At 41.1% G+C, this 19,319-nt stretch overlaps 1 protein-coding gene across 1 annotated transcript in view; it reads right to left on the bottom strand.

Moving 5' to 3' along the window:
- The window catches only part of RAB22A (RAB22A, member RAS oncogene family), a 52,864-nt gene that overhangs the window by 32,383 nt on the left and 1,162 nt on the right, over positions 1-19,319 (bottom strand). Inside the window, exon 2 of the mRNA XM_033186870.1 lies at positions 19,052-19,131. Coding sequence (XP_033042761.1) covers positions 19,052-19,131 — 80 coding nt within the window. The remainder of the gene's footprint in view (positions 1-19,051; positions 19,132-19,319) is intronic.

Genomic DNA, 19,319 nt, shown 5'->3' with positions numbered 1-19,319 from the left:
CTGTTGGTAAATGTCATCAGATGAAAACTCAATTCTACAGGAAGGAATGAAGAGCAATGGTAAAGCTAATATGTGTGTAAAATAAAACTACTTTTGCTCTTCCTCCTTTCTTCCTGGTCTGAACAATTATCTGGTACAAAAGTTGCTAGTAGGTAGGCCAAGCAGGTAGGTATTCTTGAGGATGGAGGGTGGAAGGGAGCCATGGTGCCCAGAGTGGTGTATCAAAGCCTGACTACAGTAAAGACTACCTATATAGGGAGAAAAAGTGAGCTGGGGCTGCTTGGGAAAACCCTAAATCCTGTGAAGAGAGCATCCACAACACGATGTTACAATATTTTTTTAAACCTCAAATAGCCAGTTGTCTTTTAATGACGTTGGGGAGGGAGAATACAGTAAAATAGCCATCATTTAAAAAATCTGATATAATCTCCAACTTCAGAAAAGTTGCAAGTACAATATAAAGAATGTAGCGGGACACAGTGGTTCACACCTGTAATCCAATCTGAGAGGCCAAGGCAGGAGGATTGCTTGAGTCCAGGAGTTTGAGACCAGCCTGGGCAACATACAGACTCTGCCTCTCCAAAAAATAAAAAAAATTAGCCAGGTGTGTTGGTGCACACCTGTGGTCTTAGCTACTTGGGAGGCTGAGGTGGGAGGATTGCTTGAGACCGAGAGGTCGTGGCTGCAGTGAGCTGTGATCACACCACTGCACTCCAGCCTGGGTAACAAAGTGAGACCTTGTCTCAAAAAATACATATAACATTTTTTCCTCAAATAGTTGAGAAAAGTTGCAGGTATAGGATTTATCCATTTGATAGTGAGTTGCCTCATTGCCTTTGAATGTTAGTGTACATTAATTACAAGGAAGATTATTTTCTTATGTAAGCAGAGTAAGATCATCAAAACTGTGAACTTAACATTGACATATTACTACCATCTATTCCTCGAACCTATTTGAGTTCTCCCAATTGTCCTGATAATATCCCTTTAGCAAAACATCCAGTTCAAAAGCACATGTTGCGTTTAATTGTTACGTCTCTTTATAGTTTCCTTCTATGTGGATCAGTTTCTCAGTCTCTCTTTGACTTTTTAGACATTGAGACTTTTGAAGATTGTAAGCCAGTTGTTTTGTCAAACGTTTATCAATGTGAGTTTGTCTGATGTTTACTCATGATTAGATAGAGATAATACTGTAAGTTAAAGTTTTGAAATTCAATCAACGAAATTCACTCTTTTTTTTTTTTGGATAGTCTTACTTTCAAGCATGGAGCTTATTCCCTACTCCCTTGAGTTTGGGATTGGTTTAGTAACTCCCTTCTGAACAGAAACCATGGTAGATGACTCCCAAAAGTAGGTCATAAAAGGCACTGCAGATTCTTCCTTGCTCTTTCTCTTGAATCATTTGCTCTGGGGAATGTTAGCTCCTTTGTTGTGAGGACACTCAAGCAGCCCTACGGAGAGGCTCACAGGGCAAGGAACTGTGGAAATGAGGCCTCCAGCCAACAGCCACGTGAGTGAGCCTTGCTGGAAGCGGATCCTTCAGATAACTGCAGCCCGGCCTGACATCTTGATTGCCACACCATCAGAATGGGCAGAACCACATGAGCTAGGCCCCTTGGATTCCTGATACACAAAAAATGTGAGATAATAAATGTTTGTTGTTTCAGGCAGGTAAATACTGGGACGATTTGTTACTCAGCAATATTTAATACAGTAACCCACCATATTAACATAAGAGAAAAACAAAATAATCTAAACAGATGCAAAAAATATCAAGACAAAATTCAAGACCCATTCAATTTTTTTTTTGGAGACAGGGTCTCACTATATTGCCCACACTGATCTCAAGCATTCCTCCCACACTGGCCTTCCAGAGTGTTAGGATTACAGGTATAAGCCACTGTGCCCGGCTACAAGATCCATTCTTGATGAAAACTCTCAGCAAACCAGAAACAGAAGAAAACGTCCTCATCCTAAAAATTGGCAGCCTAAAACTAATATCAAACTTATTAGTACAATACTGAATGTTTTGCCCCTCACATTGGGAAAAGGCAAGGATGTTGGCTCTCACCACTTATTCAGTATGGTATCAGAGGTCCTAGCCTGCGCAACAAGGCATGGAAAAAGCTAGAAGGAAAGGAAGAAGTAAATCCGTCTTTATTTTCATACAACATGATTGTGTATGTAAATAATACTAAGGAGTCTACAAGATAAGCTAGTAGAACTAAAGTTGAATTTAATAGGATTAAAGTATACAAGTTTAATAAAGAAAAATCAGTGGTATTTCTATATGTGGATAACAATTACAAATAAAAATGAAAAAACACAATTCCATTTATACTAGCTAAGAAAACATGAAATATTTAGAAAAAATTTAACAAATATACTCTTAAGACTTCTACATTAAAAACTACAAAACAATGCAGAGCGAAATTAAAGAAGTTCTAAGTAAATGAAGAGAGATATACTATGATCATGGATCAAAGTCTCAATATTAAAGATATATATATTTTTTCAATTTTTGAGACAGGGTTTTGTTATGTTGCCCAGTTTGCTCTTGAACTCCTGGGCTCAAGCGATCCTCCCATCTTGGCCTCCCAAAGTGCTGAGATTACAGATGTGAGCCACCATGCTTGGCCTCAATATTATAATTTTTGTTTAAAGTGCCAGGCTATTCAATAGATAAAGTTTTTTTGTTTTTTGTTTTTAAACAAATAATGCTAAGATAACTGGATAAACACATGGGAATATAATGAACCTTACCTCTACCTCCCACAATACAGAAAAATTAATTTGAGATGGATTAAAGAACTGCATATAAAGTTAAAATTATGAAGACTCTAGAAGAAAATGCAGGAGAATATCTTTGAGGCCTTAGGGCAGACAGAAATTACTTAGGGAGAACAAAAAAGGTATAAATCAAAGACAAAATAACATGGGCTTAGCATTAAAACTTCATCAGAAGACACCGCTAAGGAAATGAAAAGGTAAACCATAAAATGGAAGAAAATATTCACAATAAATACTTAACAAAAGAGTATATAAAGAACATATTAAAAATTTCTATTCAGCAAGAGACACAACAAAAAACAAATAAAAATGAGCAAAAGACTTGAACGGTGACTTCATAAAAGACATATGAAGGACAAACAGGCACTTGTAAGGATACTTAAAATTAGTTATCTGAGAAATGCAAATTAAAATCACAGTAAGATACCATTTTATACCCAGCAGAATAACTGAAAAGACAGTACCAAACATGGGTGGGGACTAGAGCATCTGGAACTCTAGACATTGCCAGTGGAAGGGTACATGACACAGTCATTTTGAACTGTTTGGTAACTTCATATGAAGTTATATAAGCATCTACCCTACCGACTATCAATTCTACTCCTAGTTCCCAAAGGAAATGAAAACCTATGCCCACAGAAAAAGCTGTAGAAGAATGTTCATAGCATGTATATTCATAATAGCCAAAAACTGGAACAACTTGGATGTCCCCAACCAGGAGGAGGAATAGGCAAATTATGGTCTATCCATATAAGAGAATATCACTCCCCAGTTTAATAAAAACCAAAACCAAAACCAAAACAAAACTCGGGGACATGCAACGAAGTTAAATTCGCAAAATATTATTTCATGAAAAAGAAATCAAGACACCAAAGATTATATACTGTATTACTGCATTTATGTGAAATTCAAGAATAGGGAGATGTATCTATATTGATTAAAATCAACGCCCCATAAGCAACGGTGGTTATGGGGAGTTGCTTATGGAGAGTATGATTCACAGAGGGAACTTTCTGAGGCGATGGAAATGTCTGCATTTTGATTAGGGTGGTGGTGCTTAGATGGAATCTACAGTATCAAAACCAAATCATAAGCTGCTTACAAAAGACCTACCTTAAACATAAACATACAGAAAGTTTAAAAAAAAATGGGAAAAAGATCCACCACGCAAATGCTGACAAGGCAAAACACATTCCTAGAACTAAAGAATGTACTTCACAATGTTACAAGGTTTGCTTTATCAGTAAGATATAAAATTCTAAATCTGTATGTATGGAATGTAGGTGCAAAATAAAGCAAAAGTGATAGAATGAAAAGCAGAAATTTACAACCGCAGTGACAGATTTTAACTCATTCCTCTTAGTAACTTACAAAGGCAGGCAGGCCAAAAACCCAGCAAAGATAACAGAAAAAATGAACATGACTTGACCCAATTCCATTCAGAGAACACAGCACTAACAGTTGTAGAGAACACAACTTTTTCAAATAAACACGGAACATTTACCAAAATTGACTATGTGCTGATCCACATAGCAAACAGTACCAGATTTCCAAGGATTTATATCATACAAAATATGTTCTCTCACCTCAAAACAATTAGGCGAATAATCATTAACAAAAAGTTAACTAGAAGATATCCCTGTTTGGAAACTGAGAGACACACATAGAAAAGGTATTTAGATCAAAGATAAAATAGAAACTGGAAAATATTCTGAACTGAATGATGATAAAATGAACCATAAAAACCCGCTGGATCCCGCAAAAGCCACAGTCGAAGTTCTTTTTTTTTTTTGAAACAGAGTCTCACTCTGTCGCCAGGCTGGAGTCAGTGGCGCGATCTCGGCTCACTGCAACCTCCGCTTCCTGGGTTCAAGTGATTCTCCTGCCTCAGTCTCCCTAGCAGCTGGGATTACGGGAATGTGCAGCCATACTCAGCTAATTTTTGTATTTTTAGTAGAGACGGGGTTTCACCACGTTGGCCAGGATGGTCTTGATCTCCTGACCTTGTGGTCCGCCCGCCTTGGCATCCCAAAGTGCTGGATTACAGGTGTGAGCCACTGTGCCTGGCCCACAGTTTTTTTTTTTTTTTTTTTTTTGAGAAGGAGTTTCGCTCTGTCACCAGGCTGGAGTGCTGTGGCACAATCTTGGCTCACTGCAACCTCTGACTCCTGGGTTCCAGTGATTCTCCTGCCTCAGCCTTCTGAGTAGCTGGGACTACAGGTGTGTGCCACGAAGCCCAGCTAATTTTTGTATTTGTAGTAGAGACGGGGTTTCACAATGTTGGCTAGGATGGTCTTGATCTCTTGACCTCGTGATCTGCCTGCCTCAGCCTCCCAAAGTGCTGGGATTACAGGCATGAGCTACCGCGCCCGGCCTAAAGTTTTAAGGTATAAAGAATACAACCAAGGAGGACTGAAAATCAGTGACAAATGTCTATCTCAAGAAGTCAGAAAAGGAACAGCATGTTGAACAAGGACAAAAATAATAAAGATGGGAGTAGAAATTAGTGAAACAGGGAAGAGACATATCGTAGAGCTGATCAAAGGCGAAACTAATATCAGAAATGAAAACGGCATCTCAGTATGGAATCTTAAGATCTTTATGTCAATAAATTGGAAAAAGTATATGACAGAGTCAAAACCCTTAAAAAACAAAAACAAGAACAAAAACCCAGTGTATTAAACCAGTACAAGAACAAAAAGAAAATCTGAGTATCAACAACCTTACAACTATGAAAGAAACTGACTCCTTAATCAAACTCTATCATACAAGAAGAACTTGAAGCCCAGATGGCAACACTGATGAATTTTACTCAACACTTAAGGCAGGAATAAGAGCAATTTTATACAGTCTCTTCCACAGAAGTTTCTCAACCAGTTTTATCAGGCAAGCATTGCCTTGATGCCAAATCTGACATGTACATTATAAAAAAAAGTCTTTATATGATAGTCTCCATTTATAAACATACATAAAAATCCTAAAAAATAACCACTTAAAGTCAGCGATATGTATTTAATAAAAATAACATGTCCTGACCTAAGTGTATTTATTCCACGAAAATGAAATGATATAATTTACCACATTGACATAAAAGTATAATTATGTGATCAGCCAAATACACGTAGAAAATTTTTTTGATAAAGTCAACATTATCTACGTAAAAAACAAAAATCAAAGATCCCAGCAAAACAGAATAATGGTGCTTCTGCTGGGCAGGGTGGTGTGTACCTACAGTCCTCCCAGCTACTCTGGAGGCTGAGGCAGGAGGATCACTTGAGCCCAGGTGTTCAAGTCTACATCAAACAACATAGTGACACTATGTCTCCTAAAAAAGAAAAGAAAAGAAAAGCGTACTTTTGTAATGTGATAGGAGTATGTACAAAAAACCTATAGCAAACATAATGGTATGACGGTAGAAGCTACCCCTAAGATTAGGATAATACCTAGTATTACCATTTCTATTCAACATTGTACTAGAGATCCTACCTCATCTCATAGAATAAGAAAGTAAAAAGTTTAAGAATTAGAATAAAGATGAAAAAAACTCATTCCCAGGCGATATAAAAGTATACAGAGAACACATAAAAGAATCTATAGATATAAGCTCTATACATTAATGAATAAATTCAGCAAGGTTACTGGATAAAACCTCAATTTTTAAAAGTCGTATTTCTGTATATAATCAACAAATAAAAAGAGAATGAAAATTTCAAAACAATGCCATCTACCATATTAACAGCATAAAACAGAACTAAACATATCAAACCCCTTGGAGAGATGTCCAAGTCCATAACATAGAGAAGTAGAAAAAAACACTGAGAGAAACTAAAGAATCCTAATATATATGAAAGACTAATCTATGTTCATATATTAGAAGATTCAGCATTACAAAAATGTCATTTCTCTCCAGATCAATTTATAAATTCAATGCAATGCCAATCAAAACCAGAGTAGGGATTAGCGTGTTGGTGTGTGTGAAAAAGGACAAGATAATTTTAATGTTTATATTGAAATAGGTCAAGAACAGCCAAGACATTGCTGAAGAACAACACAGAAAATTCGTACCACTGGACAGTAAGACTTAGTATAATACAGAAATTAGAAATCGTGATATTGGCACAAGAATACAAAAAAAAGACTAACGGTATCTTTGAAAGGTCACTATTTAACGCAAAAAAGTAAGTGTGTTGTGGATTTCATAACACGTAGAAGTAAAACATGACAACAGCAGCACAAAGGCTGGGAGAAGGGAAACAAAAGGATGCTCTTGCGAGGTTCTTTCATGTGAAACTGTTATTATTTGAATACAGACTGATATATCAAAGAAGGATATTATAAACTCTAGCAAATCATTAAAATAATAAAAACAAACAGGTAAACAAGATAAAAGTGGAAATAAAATGGAATCATTAATATGGGGCAAAGAGAAAAATAAAGCAAGATGGTAGATTTAAACCAAATGATACTGACAGTCATAATAAATGATTTAAATCAGTGCTATACAACAGAAATTTGTTATGAGGATTGAAATGTAGCTAACATGACTGAAGATTTGAATTTTTAATTTTAACATGTGGCTAGCAGCAACTGTACTAGACAGTGGAGGTCTAAATAATTAAAAGGCAGAGGCTGTCAGATTAGATATAAAAGCAGAACCTGTAATTCTTCTACAAGAAAGCCACTTGAAATACACAACTATAAATAGGTTAAACGTAAATGCATGGGAAGAGACATTCTAAGAGAATGCCGAAGAGCTTAAATTAATATCAGACAAAGTAGAATTCAGAACGGCACTCTTAGCAGGGACAAAAGAGAGACATTTCATGATGGTAAAAGGGTCATCAAGAAAATCTAACAATGATGCCAGGTGAGGTGGCTCACGCCTATAATCCCAGTCCCTTGAGAGGCCACAGCAGGAGTTTGAGCCCAGGAGTTTGAGACCAGCCTGGGAAGCAAAGTGACCCTGGTTCTAGAAAAAATGAAAAAATCAGCCAGATGTGGTGAGGTACACCTATGGTCCTATTATTCAGGAGGCTGAGGTAGGAGGAGTCTGGGAAGTTGAGGCTGCAGTGAGGTGTGATTGCACCACTGCACACTAGCCTGGCAGGTGGAGCAAGACCTTGTCTCTGTTTATATATAAATAACATAGATACATTTAAGAAATATATAATTCACATATATATAATACACATAATATATAATACATATATGATATGTTATATAAAATATACATAAAACAGTGCTACATGCATATACACTCAATGACAAAAGCTTCGAAACATCGAGCAAAACCTGATTAAAAACAGAAATAGACAAATCTTTAATTAGGGCTGCTTCAAATACTCTTTTATTACAAACAAGAGAAGAAAGTTAGTAAAAACACAGGAGATAGGAGTAGTGCTATTAAATGAGTGACTAGCATTTACAGAATAATCCACACATCAGTAGCAGAATGCACATTCTTCACCAGTGCATATGGAACATTCACAAAGACGGATCACATCTTAGGCTAGGAAACAAATGTCAGATGTAAAAGGTTTGAAATAATACTGAGTATGTTCCCTGACCACAACAGATTTTTTTTTTTTTTTTTGACACGGAGTTCTCACTCTGTCATCCAGGCTGGAGTGCAGTGGTGCCATCTCGGCTCACTACAACCTCCACCTCCTGGGTTGAAGCAATTCTCCTGCCTCAGCCTCCCGAGTAGCTGGGATTACAGGTGCCTACTACCATGCCCAGCTAATTTTTGTATTTTTGTATTTTTTGAGATGGAGTCTTGCTCTGTCACCAGGCTGGAGTGCACTGGCATGGTCTCAGCTCACTGCAACCTCCACTTCCAGGGTTCAAGTGCTTCTTTTGCCTCAGCCTCCTGAATAGCTGGGATTACAGGTGCGTGCCACCATACCCAGCTAATTTTTGTATTTTTAGTAGAGATGGGGTTTCACCATGTTGGCCAGGATGGTCTCGATCTCTTTTTTTTTTTGAGACGGAGTCTCACTCTGTCGCCCAGGCTGCAGTGCAGTGGCCGGATCTCAGCTCACTGCAAGCTCTGCCTCCCGGGTTCACGCCATTCTCCTGCCTCAGACTCCTGAGTAGCTGGGACTACAGGCACCCGCCACCTCGCCTGGCTAGTTTTTTGTATTTTTTTAGTAGAGATGGGGTTTCACCGTGTTAGCCAGGATGGTCTCGATCTCCTGACCTCGTGATCCGCCCGTCTCGGCCTCCCAAAGTGCTGGGATTACAGGCTTGAGCCACCGTGCCCGGCTGGTCTCGATCTCTTGACCTCGTGATCTGCCTGCCTCGGCCTCCCAAAGTGCTGGGATTACAGGTGTGAGCCACTGTGCCCGGCCAGTTTTTGTATTTTTTAGCAAGAGACGGGGTTTCACCACGTCAGCCAGGCTGGTCTTGAACTCCTGACTTCAAGTGATCTACCTGCTTTGGCCTCCCAAAGTGCTAGGATTACAGGCGTGAACCACCACACCTGTACTCACAATAGATTTAAACTAGAAATTGATAATTAAAAAATTTCTGGAAAATACCCAAATAATTGGAAATTAGAAAATATATTTCTAAGCCACCAATGCTCAAAGGAGTCACAAGAGAAATGATAGATGCAACTAAATGAAAATGAAAACACAACATATCAAAATCTGTAAAATTCACCCAAACCAGCACTTAAAGGGAAATTTACAGTTCTAAAGGCTCAGATAACAAAAACTGGTTCTTCGAGAAGATGAATAAAATTGATAAACTTATAGCTGGACAGTTCAGGAAAAGAAGTGAGAAGGCTGAAATTAGCACTATCAAAAATGAAAGGGGGGTATTGCTACAGATCCCAAAGTATTAAAAGGATAAGATGTGGGTATTACAAATAACTGTATGCCAATAAATGAAAAAAACAGAGATACAATGAACAAATTCCTTGAAGGACATAAACTACCAAAACTTACTCAAGAAGAAATAGTTGCCCGAATAGGCCTTTACAGTATTTACTGAAGGAACTGAAATCTGTAGTTAAATATTTTCAGACAAAGAAGTCCCTGCTCAGATGGTTTCATTTGTGAATTCTACTAAACCTTTAAGGAAGACATGACACGAATTCTGCACAAATCCTTCCAAAAAAGCAGAAGAGAAGACATTCTTCAACTCATTTGATGAGGTCCTGACACCAAAACTAGAGAAAGAGAAAACTACATGGAGATAAAAATCCTTGACAAAATTTTAGTAAATCAAATCCAGCAATATATAAAAAATAATAATGTATAATGACTAAAAGAAATTTATCTTAGGAGTTCAAGATTGGTTTAACATTTCAGTATTAAATTCTCAATGGTTGTAATGCACCATTTTAACAGAAAGAAAAAGAATATGAACAGCTCAAAACATGTAAAATACCATCTAATAAAATTCAACACAATTCATGACAAAAAAACTCATTAATTCAGGAATAGAAGGGAACATCCTCAACCTGATAATGGGCATTTATAAAAAAGACCTAGAAACAGCCATCAAATTGAATGGCAAAAGATTGAAAGAATGGTAAAAGACCTACGTTAACGGTGAATATATCATGTTCCTGGATCAAAAATGGAATATTGATATGATGTCAATTCTCCCAAATTAGTCAAGAGATTCAATGTGTTCCCAATCAAGATTTCAGCTGGCTCTTTTGAGGAACTGGGCACTGTGATTCTACAATTTATACAGGAATGCAAAAGACCCAGAGGATCCAGATATGAAAAACAAGAATAGAATTAGATGACATACACTATCTGAATCCAAGACTTTCTACACATCTACAGCAATGAACACAATATTGTAGTACTGGCAGAAGGACAAACAGACCAATGGGGCAGAAAAGGGAATCCAGAAATATACCCACACACATATGTAAATTCATAGGTGCCAAGGTGATTTAATTCAACAAATGCTGAATTCAACAAAAGTGTTTAATTTTGATCAACTCCAGCTTCTTTCTATGCTTTGTTTTTTTGTGTGTCCTATATGTCCAATGTTGTTCTAGAACTTTTATAGTCTTACTAAATTTTGGTCTGTGATCTGTTTCTACTCATTCTTGTTTACTTTGTGAGGTAAGGGACAAGAATCATTTTTCTCCCACACATCAGTCTAATCATCCTAGAAGCACACTACATGTATGTGTGTGTGTATACTAATTCCATTTATATAAAGTTCAAAATCATAGTGGGAGATTATTAAAAAATAACCTTTTAAAATTTAATTTTGTCACTTGCTAAGAAATAACAAATACTTTCCATATGACATACACCATTCTAAGCAATTTTTATGCGTTTGAATTCAATTTCACAACAACCCTACAAATCAGATGCCAAGGAGGATTCCCAAATGTGCAAATGTATGCACAAAGAAGTTAAATAACTTGTCCAATGCCACAGAGCAACTAAGTGCTACAGCTGGGAGGTGAAGGCAGACAGGCTGGCTCTAAACACTATGGCACATTGACTCCCAGTGAGAGAACTTTAATGGAAAGATGGAGGGATGGCAAATGTGCAGAAAGACGTGGGAGGAGGAGGATGGCAAAATTCCCATCTTCCAAAGAAAAATAATCAGTAGATACTGCCTTAAACAGGAGGCGGGGAGGAGAGAGGGATCAAAAACTACCAGTATATGCTGAGTATCCCTTATCTGAAATGCTGACCAGAAGTGTTTCCGATTTTGGAAAAAAAAAAAAAAAAGTAAGTGTTTCTGATTTGGGAATTTTTCAGAATCTGAAATATTTGCATTATACCAGTTCACCATTTCAAATCCAAAAATCCAAATTACTCCAATGGGCATTTCCTGTGAATGTCATATTGTTGCTCAAAAAGTTTTAGATTTTGGAGCATTTTGTATATGGGATACTCAACCTGTGTATGCATGTTATGAAAAAATTTGGACAAAAAATCAGAAAGAATAGCTAAATGCGAAGGCAACAGTAAGCCTCCAGGGAATGGCTCAGAGTAGAGCACCGTTATACCACACTTAGCCTCATAACACTATTTCAGGTTTTAAAAACCATATACACATTGCTTTGATACAAATAATTTTAAAATTTTCAAAAGATTTAAACATTTACAAAAGAATAGGTAAAAAGGTGTGGCTCATGCCTAATCCTAGCACTTTGGGAGGCCAAGGCAGGAGGATTGCTTGAGGCAAAGAGTTCAAGACCAGCCTGGGCAACACAGTGAGACCCCATCTCTACAAAAAATAAAAAGAATTAGCAAGGCATGGTGGTGGGGACTGCTCGTGCCATTGTTGTCCTAGCTACTCAGGAGGCTTAGCCAGGAGGATTGCTTGAGCTTAGGAGTTTGAGGCTGCAGTGAGCTCAAAGTGTCCCTCAGCCTGGGTGACAGAATAAGACCCTGTCTCTAAAAAACAGAAATAAAAAATTAAAAAAGAATAATAACTATCATTTATTGAGTTCCAGTATCCATGGTACTTTCCTAAGCATTTTAAATACACCTCTCTTGGAATTCTCCTAACAATACGGAGCTGGTCCTATCATTATCCTTACTTGCTCATGAAGAAACAGATCAGAGATTAAACTGCTCAGGGTTGGCCAGGCACGGTGGCTCATGCCTGCAATCTCAGCACTTTGGGAGGCCAAGGCTGGTGGATCACCTAAGGTAAGGAGTTTGAAACTAGCCTGGCTAACATGGTGAAACCCCATCTCTACTAAAAATACAAAAATTAGCTGGGCATAGTGGTGGGTGCCTGTAATCCCTGCTACTCCAGAGGCTGAGACAGAAGAATTGCTTGAACCTGGTAGGCAGAGACTGCAGTGAGCCAAGATTGTGCCGCTGCACTCCAGCCTGAGCAACAAGAGCAAAACTCCATCTTAAAAAATAAATAAATAAAATAAGCTGCCCAGGGTTAACTAGCTAGCAAGCAGCAGAGCTGCGATCTAATCAGAGTCTAGAGTCCACGTCTCACCTCCACGAAGGAAGATGAAGCCCTAGAGGTCACATAACAGCAATAGAGAGGGAGGGATATTTGGGAGGTGGCTTGGACAGGAGCGAGTGACTTACCACTGGCTGGAGGGAGAAGATGGTGAGTTAGGAGGGATTTGAGAAGGATGCCGAGGTTGCTGGCTTGAGTACCTGAGGACAGTTGGTCCTTTCCTCTACCCCAAGGTCCACGGAAAGAGGAGCAGAGATTCAAGCCTCTGAGAGAGAGCTCACGAGTTCAGTGACATACATGGACAGTCCCTAGGTGTCTATGGGCCACCTGTGGGCACAGGCTCTATGGTGAGCAGAATCTGTAGTTCTAGAGCTTGAGAGGGAATTTGGTGCTGCTGCAGTAGGACTCATCCACGTGCAGGTAGCCACTCTTCTACTCCAGCACACTTGAGGAACATAATAGGCTCACTACACAATGGCTCACTACGGTGGTGATTTTAATGGGGGCCTCTTCTTCTTGCAGTGCATGTGTAGTGTGGAGGAAGGGGGTTCCTGGAATCCTGGAAGAGGGACCAGAGACATGCATATGTCTGAAAAAAGCCTCAGCTTTGAAATCTCTGCTACGGTTGCAACCTGAGTTACATGACATCAAGCAAGAAGAGACAAAATGCAAATGGGCAGGAGTCTACCTCAGAACCATGGGATCTGGACATACAAAGGGATGACAAGGCTGAAGGAGACCAAAGCAAAGTGTCCCTGGAGATAAGAAGAGGAACGAGGGGACATGGTGCAGGGAGGGCAGGGAGTCTGGATAGTTCATGCCTGAGACCCTCCTTCCAGCCTTTCTACCTGGTCCATCTCCTGTTTACATTCTTGCCTGGCCTTTGCTGCCCCTAGAGTCTGCAACTTTTAGGGCCACTAACATGTACCTGAGTTTGCACAGACAATCAGGAATTTGCCAAGGAGACAAGGAAAAGAAAGGGCCCTGAGAGAGAACAGCATGTGCCAAAAACACAGGTGGTGAACGGGTGCTGCTTGGTGTGTGCTGGGGAGGAAGTGAGCAACAAAAACGTGGACAAAGCACAGGAGAGATGAGGCTGGGCCCAGGCTAGGAAAGGGTTCCTCTGCCATGGTTTTGACTGAGGGGATCAATCTTGTCTTCAACGAAGCTCACACAGCAACAATGAGGAGAACTGACTCCAAGTGGCAGAGCTAGGCCACAGAGCAACTGGTTCTGAAATCAGCTCAATAGCCCTGGCAAGATAGGATGAGGGCTTAGATGTGAGGATGGGAAGGAGGACCCAAGCTCTCCTTCAGGAAGGGGTCCCAGAGGGCCCTTTCTTAAATGGATACGAATGGGGTTTGGGGATTGGGCTGGGGGTGGGGTGAAGAGAGAGATGTTGACAGCACCACTACACACCACTACCATTTACTGCACACTTCCTAAGCCCACTCTGTGTATGGAGTCACGGAATTCTCCTAAAACCCCCATAAGGTAGGCCCCCCAACCTCCAAAAGAGTGGCTCTGTCACTTGTGCAGATACTCTCCCTGCCAGCACACAGTCAAGGCCCTAAGTCTAGGGAGCATGGTTCTTCAAGGCCCATGCTCTCCCCCATGATATGACACAGGTTAGCTCTTAGGGAAGAACATGGATACCATGTGAGGTATGCAGGACTGAAGGAGGAACAAAGACCGAGTTCTGTAGGAGACTAGGTCCAAATCATGGGTTGGAGGCATGGGCTTGGAGGTCACATGACACAGGTGAAGGTGAGGTGTCGGAGGGAGGTGAGAAACATGGGAAGTCAGGACACAGCTTGGGGAAGACCAGCATTTATCAAATCAGTACGAGCGGCCAGGAGACTGCAGTGAGGAAGCACGATTATGAAGCAGTAAGGGAACTAGAGAAGACAGAGGAGCTTTAGTCTGCGAAGTGGGGATGTGTCCTGCAGTAAGTGATGTCGGCTCCTGCCCTGGTCTCCAGGGCCCTGTGGACTGGTCCCTGCTGGCTCACCAACCTCCCTGCTGTCTCTCCTGTTTCTTGCTGTGGGTCCTCCAGCCACCCCAGCCTCTTGACCCCTCTTCCAACCTCCCTAGCCCTCCTGCCTCGAGGAACAACCAGGGAACGGTCCCTGTTGTTCCTCATGCCCATTCCAGCTCTTTTCTACCCACCATCCCTCACCACCACCACCTAGTTGACTTCCACTCTTCAAAAACTTTTTTTTTTCTTTTTTCTTTTTTTGAGATGGAATCTTGCTCTGTCACCCAGGCTGGAGTGCAGTGGCACGATCTTGGCTCACTGCAAACTCCGTCTCCTGGATTCAAGTAATTCTCCTGTCTCAGCCTCCCAAGTAGCTGGGATCACAGGCGTGCACCATCACGTCTGGCTAATTTTTGTATTTTTAGCAGAGATGGGGTTTCACTATGTTGGCCAGGCTGGTCTCGAACTCCTGACCTCCTGACCTCATGTGATCCACCTGTCTTGGCCTCCCAAAGTGCTGGGATTACAGGTGTGAGCCACTGCACCCAGCCAACTTTTACTCTTAAACTTAGAATTGAAAGTCTAATCCATTCATCTTTCAATATTTAAATGCCAGTGCTGCTAGATGCTTCACATCTCCACTCATCACTGTAGGAAACCGTTATCCCCACAGGCCCAGGTCAGGTCCCCGTTACATTTTCATAGTATTGCACGTTTCTCCTTTGTAACACAGAAAAGGGCTGAATAAATCATTTCTGGCCGGGCGCAGTGGCTCACACCTGTAATCCCAGCATTTTGGGAGGCCAAGGCAGGCGGATCACCTGAGGTCAGGTGTTTGAGACCAGCCTGGTCAACATGGTGAAACCCTGTCTCTACTAAAAATACAAAAATTAGCTCGGAATTGTGGCGGGCGGATTCCCAAATGCGCACCTATAATCCCAACTACATGGGAGGCTGAGGCAGTAGAATTGCTTGAACATGGGAGGCAGAGGTTGCAGTGAGCTGAGATCGTGTCACTACAATCTAGCCTGGGCGACAGAGAGAGACTCAGTCTCAAAGAAAAAAAAGAAAAAGAAAAAATCATTTCCTGTACACTAGTCATAATGTAGCTCCTCCTTGTAGGTAAGGTCTACGAGGACAGAAGTCCATTTTGTCTAAATCAGGGGTCAGCAAACTTGCTCTGAAAAGTACCAGACAGCAAATAATTTTGGGTTTGTGGGCCATCAAGTCTTAGTTGCAATTAATCAAGTTGGTCATTGTAGCCCAAAAGCAGCAAGACAATAATTAAATAATTGGGTGTGACTGTTTCAGTAACTATTTACAAAAACAGGAGGCGGGCGAAAAGGCCCCAGTTTGCCCACCCCTGGTCTAGGCACCAGTACCCAGTCTAGCACCTGGCATACAGCAGGCACTCTATGAATGAAGAAAACTACCAAGAAAAGGCCATTTGATTTTGGCTACTAGATGGAAACTGGTACCAGGGGAAGACGGTTTTAGTGGCACGGTGGGGTGGAGCTGAGATGACAGAGGGCTGAGGAGTGAGCAGCAGCTGAGGAAGTAGTAACTTCTCTTTCAGGAGTTCCACCATCTGAGGGGTGCTCTTGTGGTGGAGTGGGGTGGATTCGGAACCTGTGTGCAGGCTCTGACTAGATGATAGGGCTGAGGAAGAAACAGGGTAACTTATGAAGAGGTGGGGATCCAGAGCTCAGGGGTATGTTTGGGGTTGGTCACAAAGGAGGAAGCCACCTTCTAAAGCTGAGAAAAAAATAAAGAAAGGCAGAAAAAAGAAAATGAGGAGAAAGCCTTGTATGTTGTTTTCCCTGTAAAATTGTGAGCCAAATCTCCTGGTGTAGAGAGTGGACTAGAGGCAGCTCAGGAGCCACAGGCATCTGGCAGATTGGGAGCCACTGGCAAAACAAGGGAACAGTGGCTACTCAGGAAGGGACCACAGGCGTCACCAAGATGCATGAAGCTACACCCTTTAGTTTTCTCTCTTCTTATTTGAGAGAGCACTTCTAGCCAAGGTGGTGTCTGGGTGTCTTATGGGTTTTGGGTTTTCAGCTCTGACTCAGTGTGAAGTGTGTCACTCGCTGACTCACCAGCAGTACTTGCTGTCAATTCCCAACACTTCACTTTCCCATGCAGGTAGGGACAGGAAAGCCCTGAGATGGATGGGGTCACGTTTTACATGTGTCATACCCAGCTCTTTCTTAAAGCATATGGAAAAGCATTTTAATTGTAGAAACTTATTGGTGAATTTCATCTCCATGCCTTCAAATGTATAAACCCCACAGGGTTTAAAAAAGCAGAGAGGTGGCAGGGCACGGTGGCTCACTCCTGTAACCCCAGCACTTTGGGAGGCAGAAGCGGGCGGATCACGAGTTCAGGAGATCAAGACCATCCTGGCTAACATATGAAACCCTGTCTCTACTAAAAATACAAAAAAATTAGCCGGGCGTAGTGGCGGGCGCCTGTAGTCCCCATTACTTGGGAGGCTGAGGCAGGAGAATGGCGTGAACCTGGGAGGCAGAGCTTGCAGTGAGCCAGGATCCGCCACTGCACTCCTGCCTGGATGACTCCGTCTCAAAAAAAAAAAAAAAAAAGCAGATAGGCTGGGTGCAGTGGCTCATACTTGTAATTCCAGCACTTTGGGAGACTGAGGTGGGTGGATCACTTGAGCCCAGGAGTTCAAGACCAGCCTGGGTAACACGGTGCAACTCCTTCTCTACTAAAAGTACAAAAAATTAGCCAGGTGTGGTAGTGTGCATCTGTGATCTCAGCTACCTGAGGTCGGAGGATGGCTTGAGCCCAGGAGGTTGAGGCTGCAGTGAGCCATGATTGTGCCACTGTACTCCAGCCTGGGCGAAAAAAAAAAAAAAGTAGATAAAAAAATATTGAACACATAGGCCAGGTGCGGCAGCTCATCCTGTAACCCCAGAACTTTGGGAGGTTGAGGTTGGCGGATCACCTGAGGTCAGGAGTTCGAGACCAGCATGGCCAACATGGTGAGACTTTGTCTCTACTAGAAATACAAAATTAGCTGGGCACGGTGGTGGACACCCATAATTCCAGCTACTCAGGCTGAGGCAGGAGAATCGCTTGAACCTGGGAGGCGGAGGTTGCAGTGAGCCGAGATTGCGCCACCGCACCGCAGCCCAGGCAAAAAGAATGAAACTCTGTCTCAAAAAATAAATAAATAAATAATAAATAAATAATCTCTGATAACAGGAGCTCATAATTTCTCAGGGTACAATCTTATGGCAGTTTCTCTCCTGGGCTGTAAAATATTTCTCTATTAGTTAAAGAATGATCTGTGTAGAGCACAAAGGCCAATATTAACCTAACGATGGATAACATTGATTTTTTCTTTAAATGCTGGAAACCATTTGAGGGTTTGATGATAAAACTACAGCACAGCACCTATTTAGTTTTATAAAGCTAACATAGTATTAAAGCCTATAAAACACAACTTCTTATGTAGTCAAAGGATTAGTATTGCAAAATGAAAAGTTTTCTTATAGAGTCAAAAACATATGAACAATCAACTTTACTTATCCATAGAACCAGAGAACTGAAAAAACCTTCCATTTCAATACGAATTTATTAATTTCTTATTACTACCAGTACAGGCATGTGTAAGGGTTCAGATTTCAACCTACTACTTTCAGGATGGACAAAAACCATCTAAATGTCTTTTACTTGACATGTCTGAAAGAATAGCACCAGGATCTATTTTCACCTGCCTTATTTCAAGGTGTAATTGTTGCTGATATTTATAGACTGAAGTTTCTGTGTCTATTCTAATAATTAGCAGAACTCCAATTCATATTTGCATCTTTAAGTTTTCACTCCCAACAAGTTTGAAGATAATTTTCCTAAAATACACAAATCCTCACTGGACTCTTTCAAGACTTCCAGAGATGATGTGAACCAGCGACTCAGAATTCAATGAACATAAAGTGCAGGGCCTACGCCTGTAACACACTATGTATTGGAAGGATTTTCTTTTTTTTTTTTTTTTTTTTTTTTTTGAGACGGAGTCTCGCTCTGCTGCCCAGGCTGGAGTGCAGTGGCCAGATCTCGGCTCACTGCAAGCTCCGCCTCCCGGGTTCACGCCATTCTCCTGCCTCAGCCTCCCGAGTAGCTGGGACTACAGGCGCCCGCCACGTCGCCCGGCTAGTTTTTTGTATTTTTAGTAGAGACGGGGTTTCACCATGTTAGCCAGGATGGTCTGGATCTCCTGACCTCGTGATCCGCCCGTCTCGGCCTCCCAAAGTGCTGGGATTACAGGCTTGAGCCACCGCGCCCGGCCTTGGAAGGATTTTCAATGCACCTTCAGATGTGTATCAAATAAAAATCTCTTACCCTATTGTTGGGTTGATGTTTGGATCAAAACTGTCTTCCACAAACCGCCACACAATACTCGATTTACCTACACCTGTATCCTGAAAGAGAACGAGACGTGTGACTGAGAAAAAGTTTACCTTTTGGCAGACACCAAAAACTACTTTATGGCATAAGTTCAGGATTTTAGAAAAATCACCCTAGATGTGTAAATTTTATAAACCAAGGAACACAAAAGCGGTTGTCATAAAAATTTAGTGGAGTAATTAAGGAAATTCCAAATGTGCTA

The sequence above is a fragment of the Trachypithecus francoisi genome, unplaced genomic scaffold, assembly GCF_009764315.1.
Source record: "Trachypithecus francoisi isolate TF-2019V2 unplaced genomic scaffold, Tfra_2.0 Lachesis_group21, whole genome shotgun sequence".
Taxonomy (NCBI): Eukaryota; Metazoa; Chordata; class Mammalia; order Primates; family Cercopithecidae; genus Trachypithecus; species Trachypithecus francoisi.
This window is presented reverse-complemented; position numbering and strand designations above follow the sequence as displayed.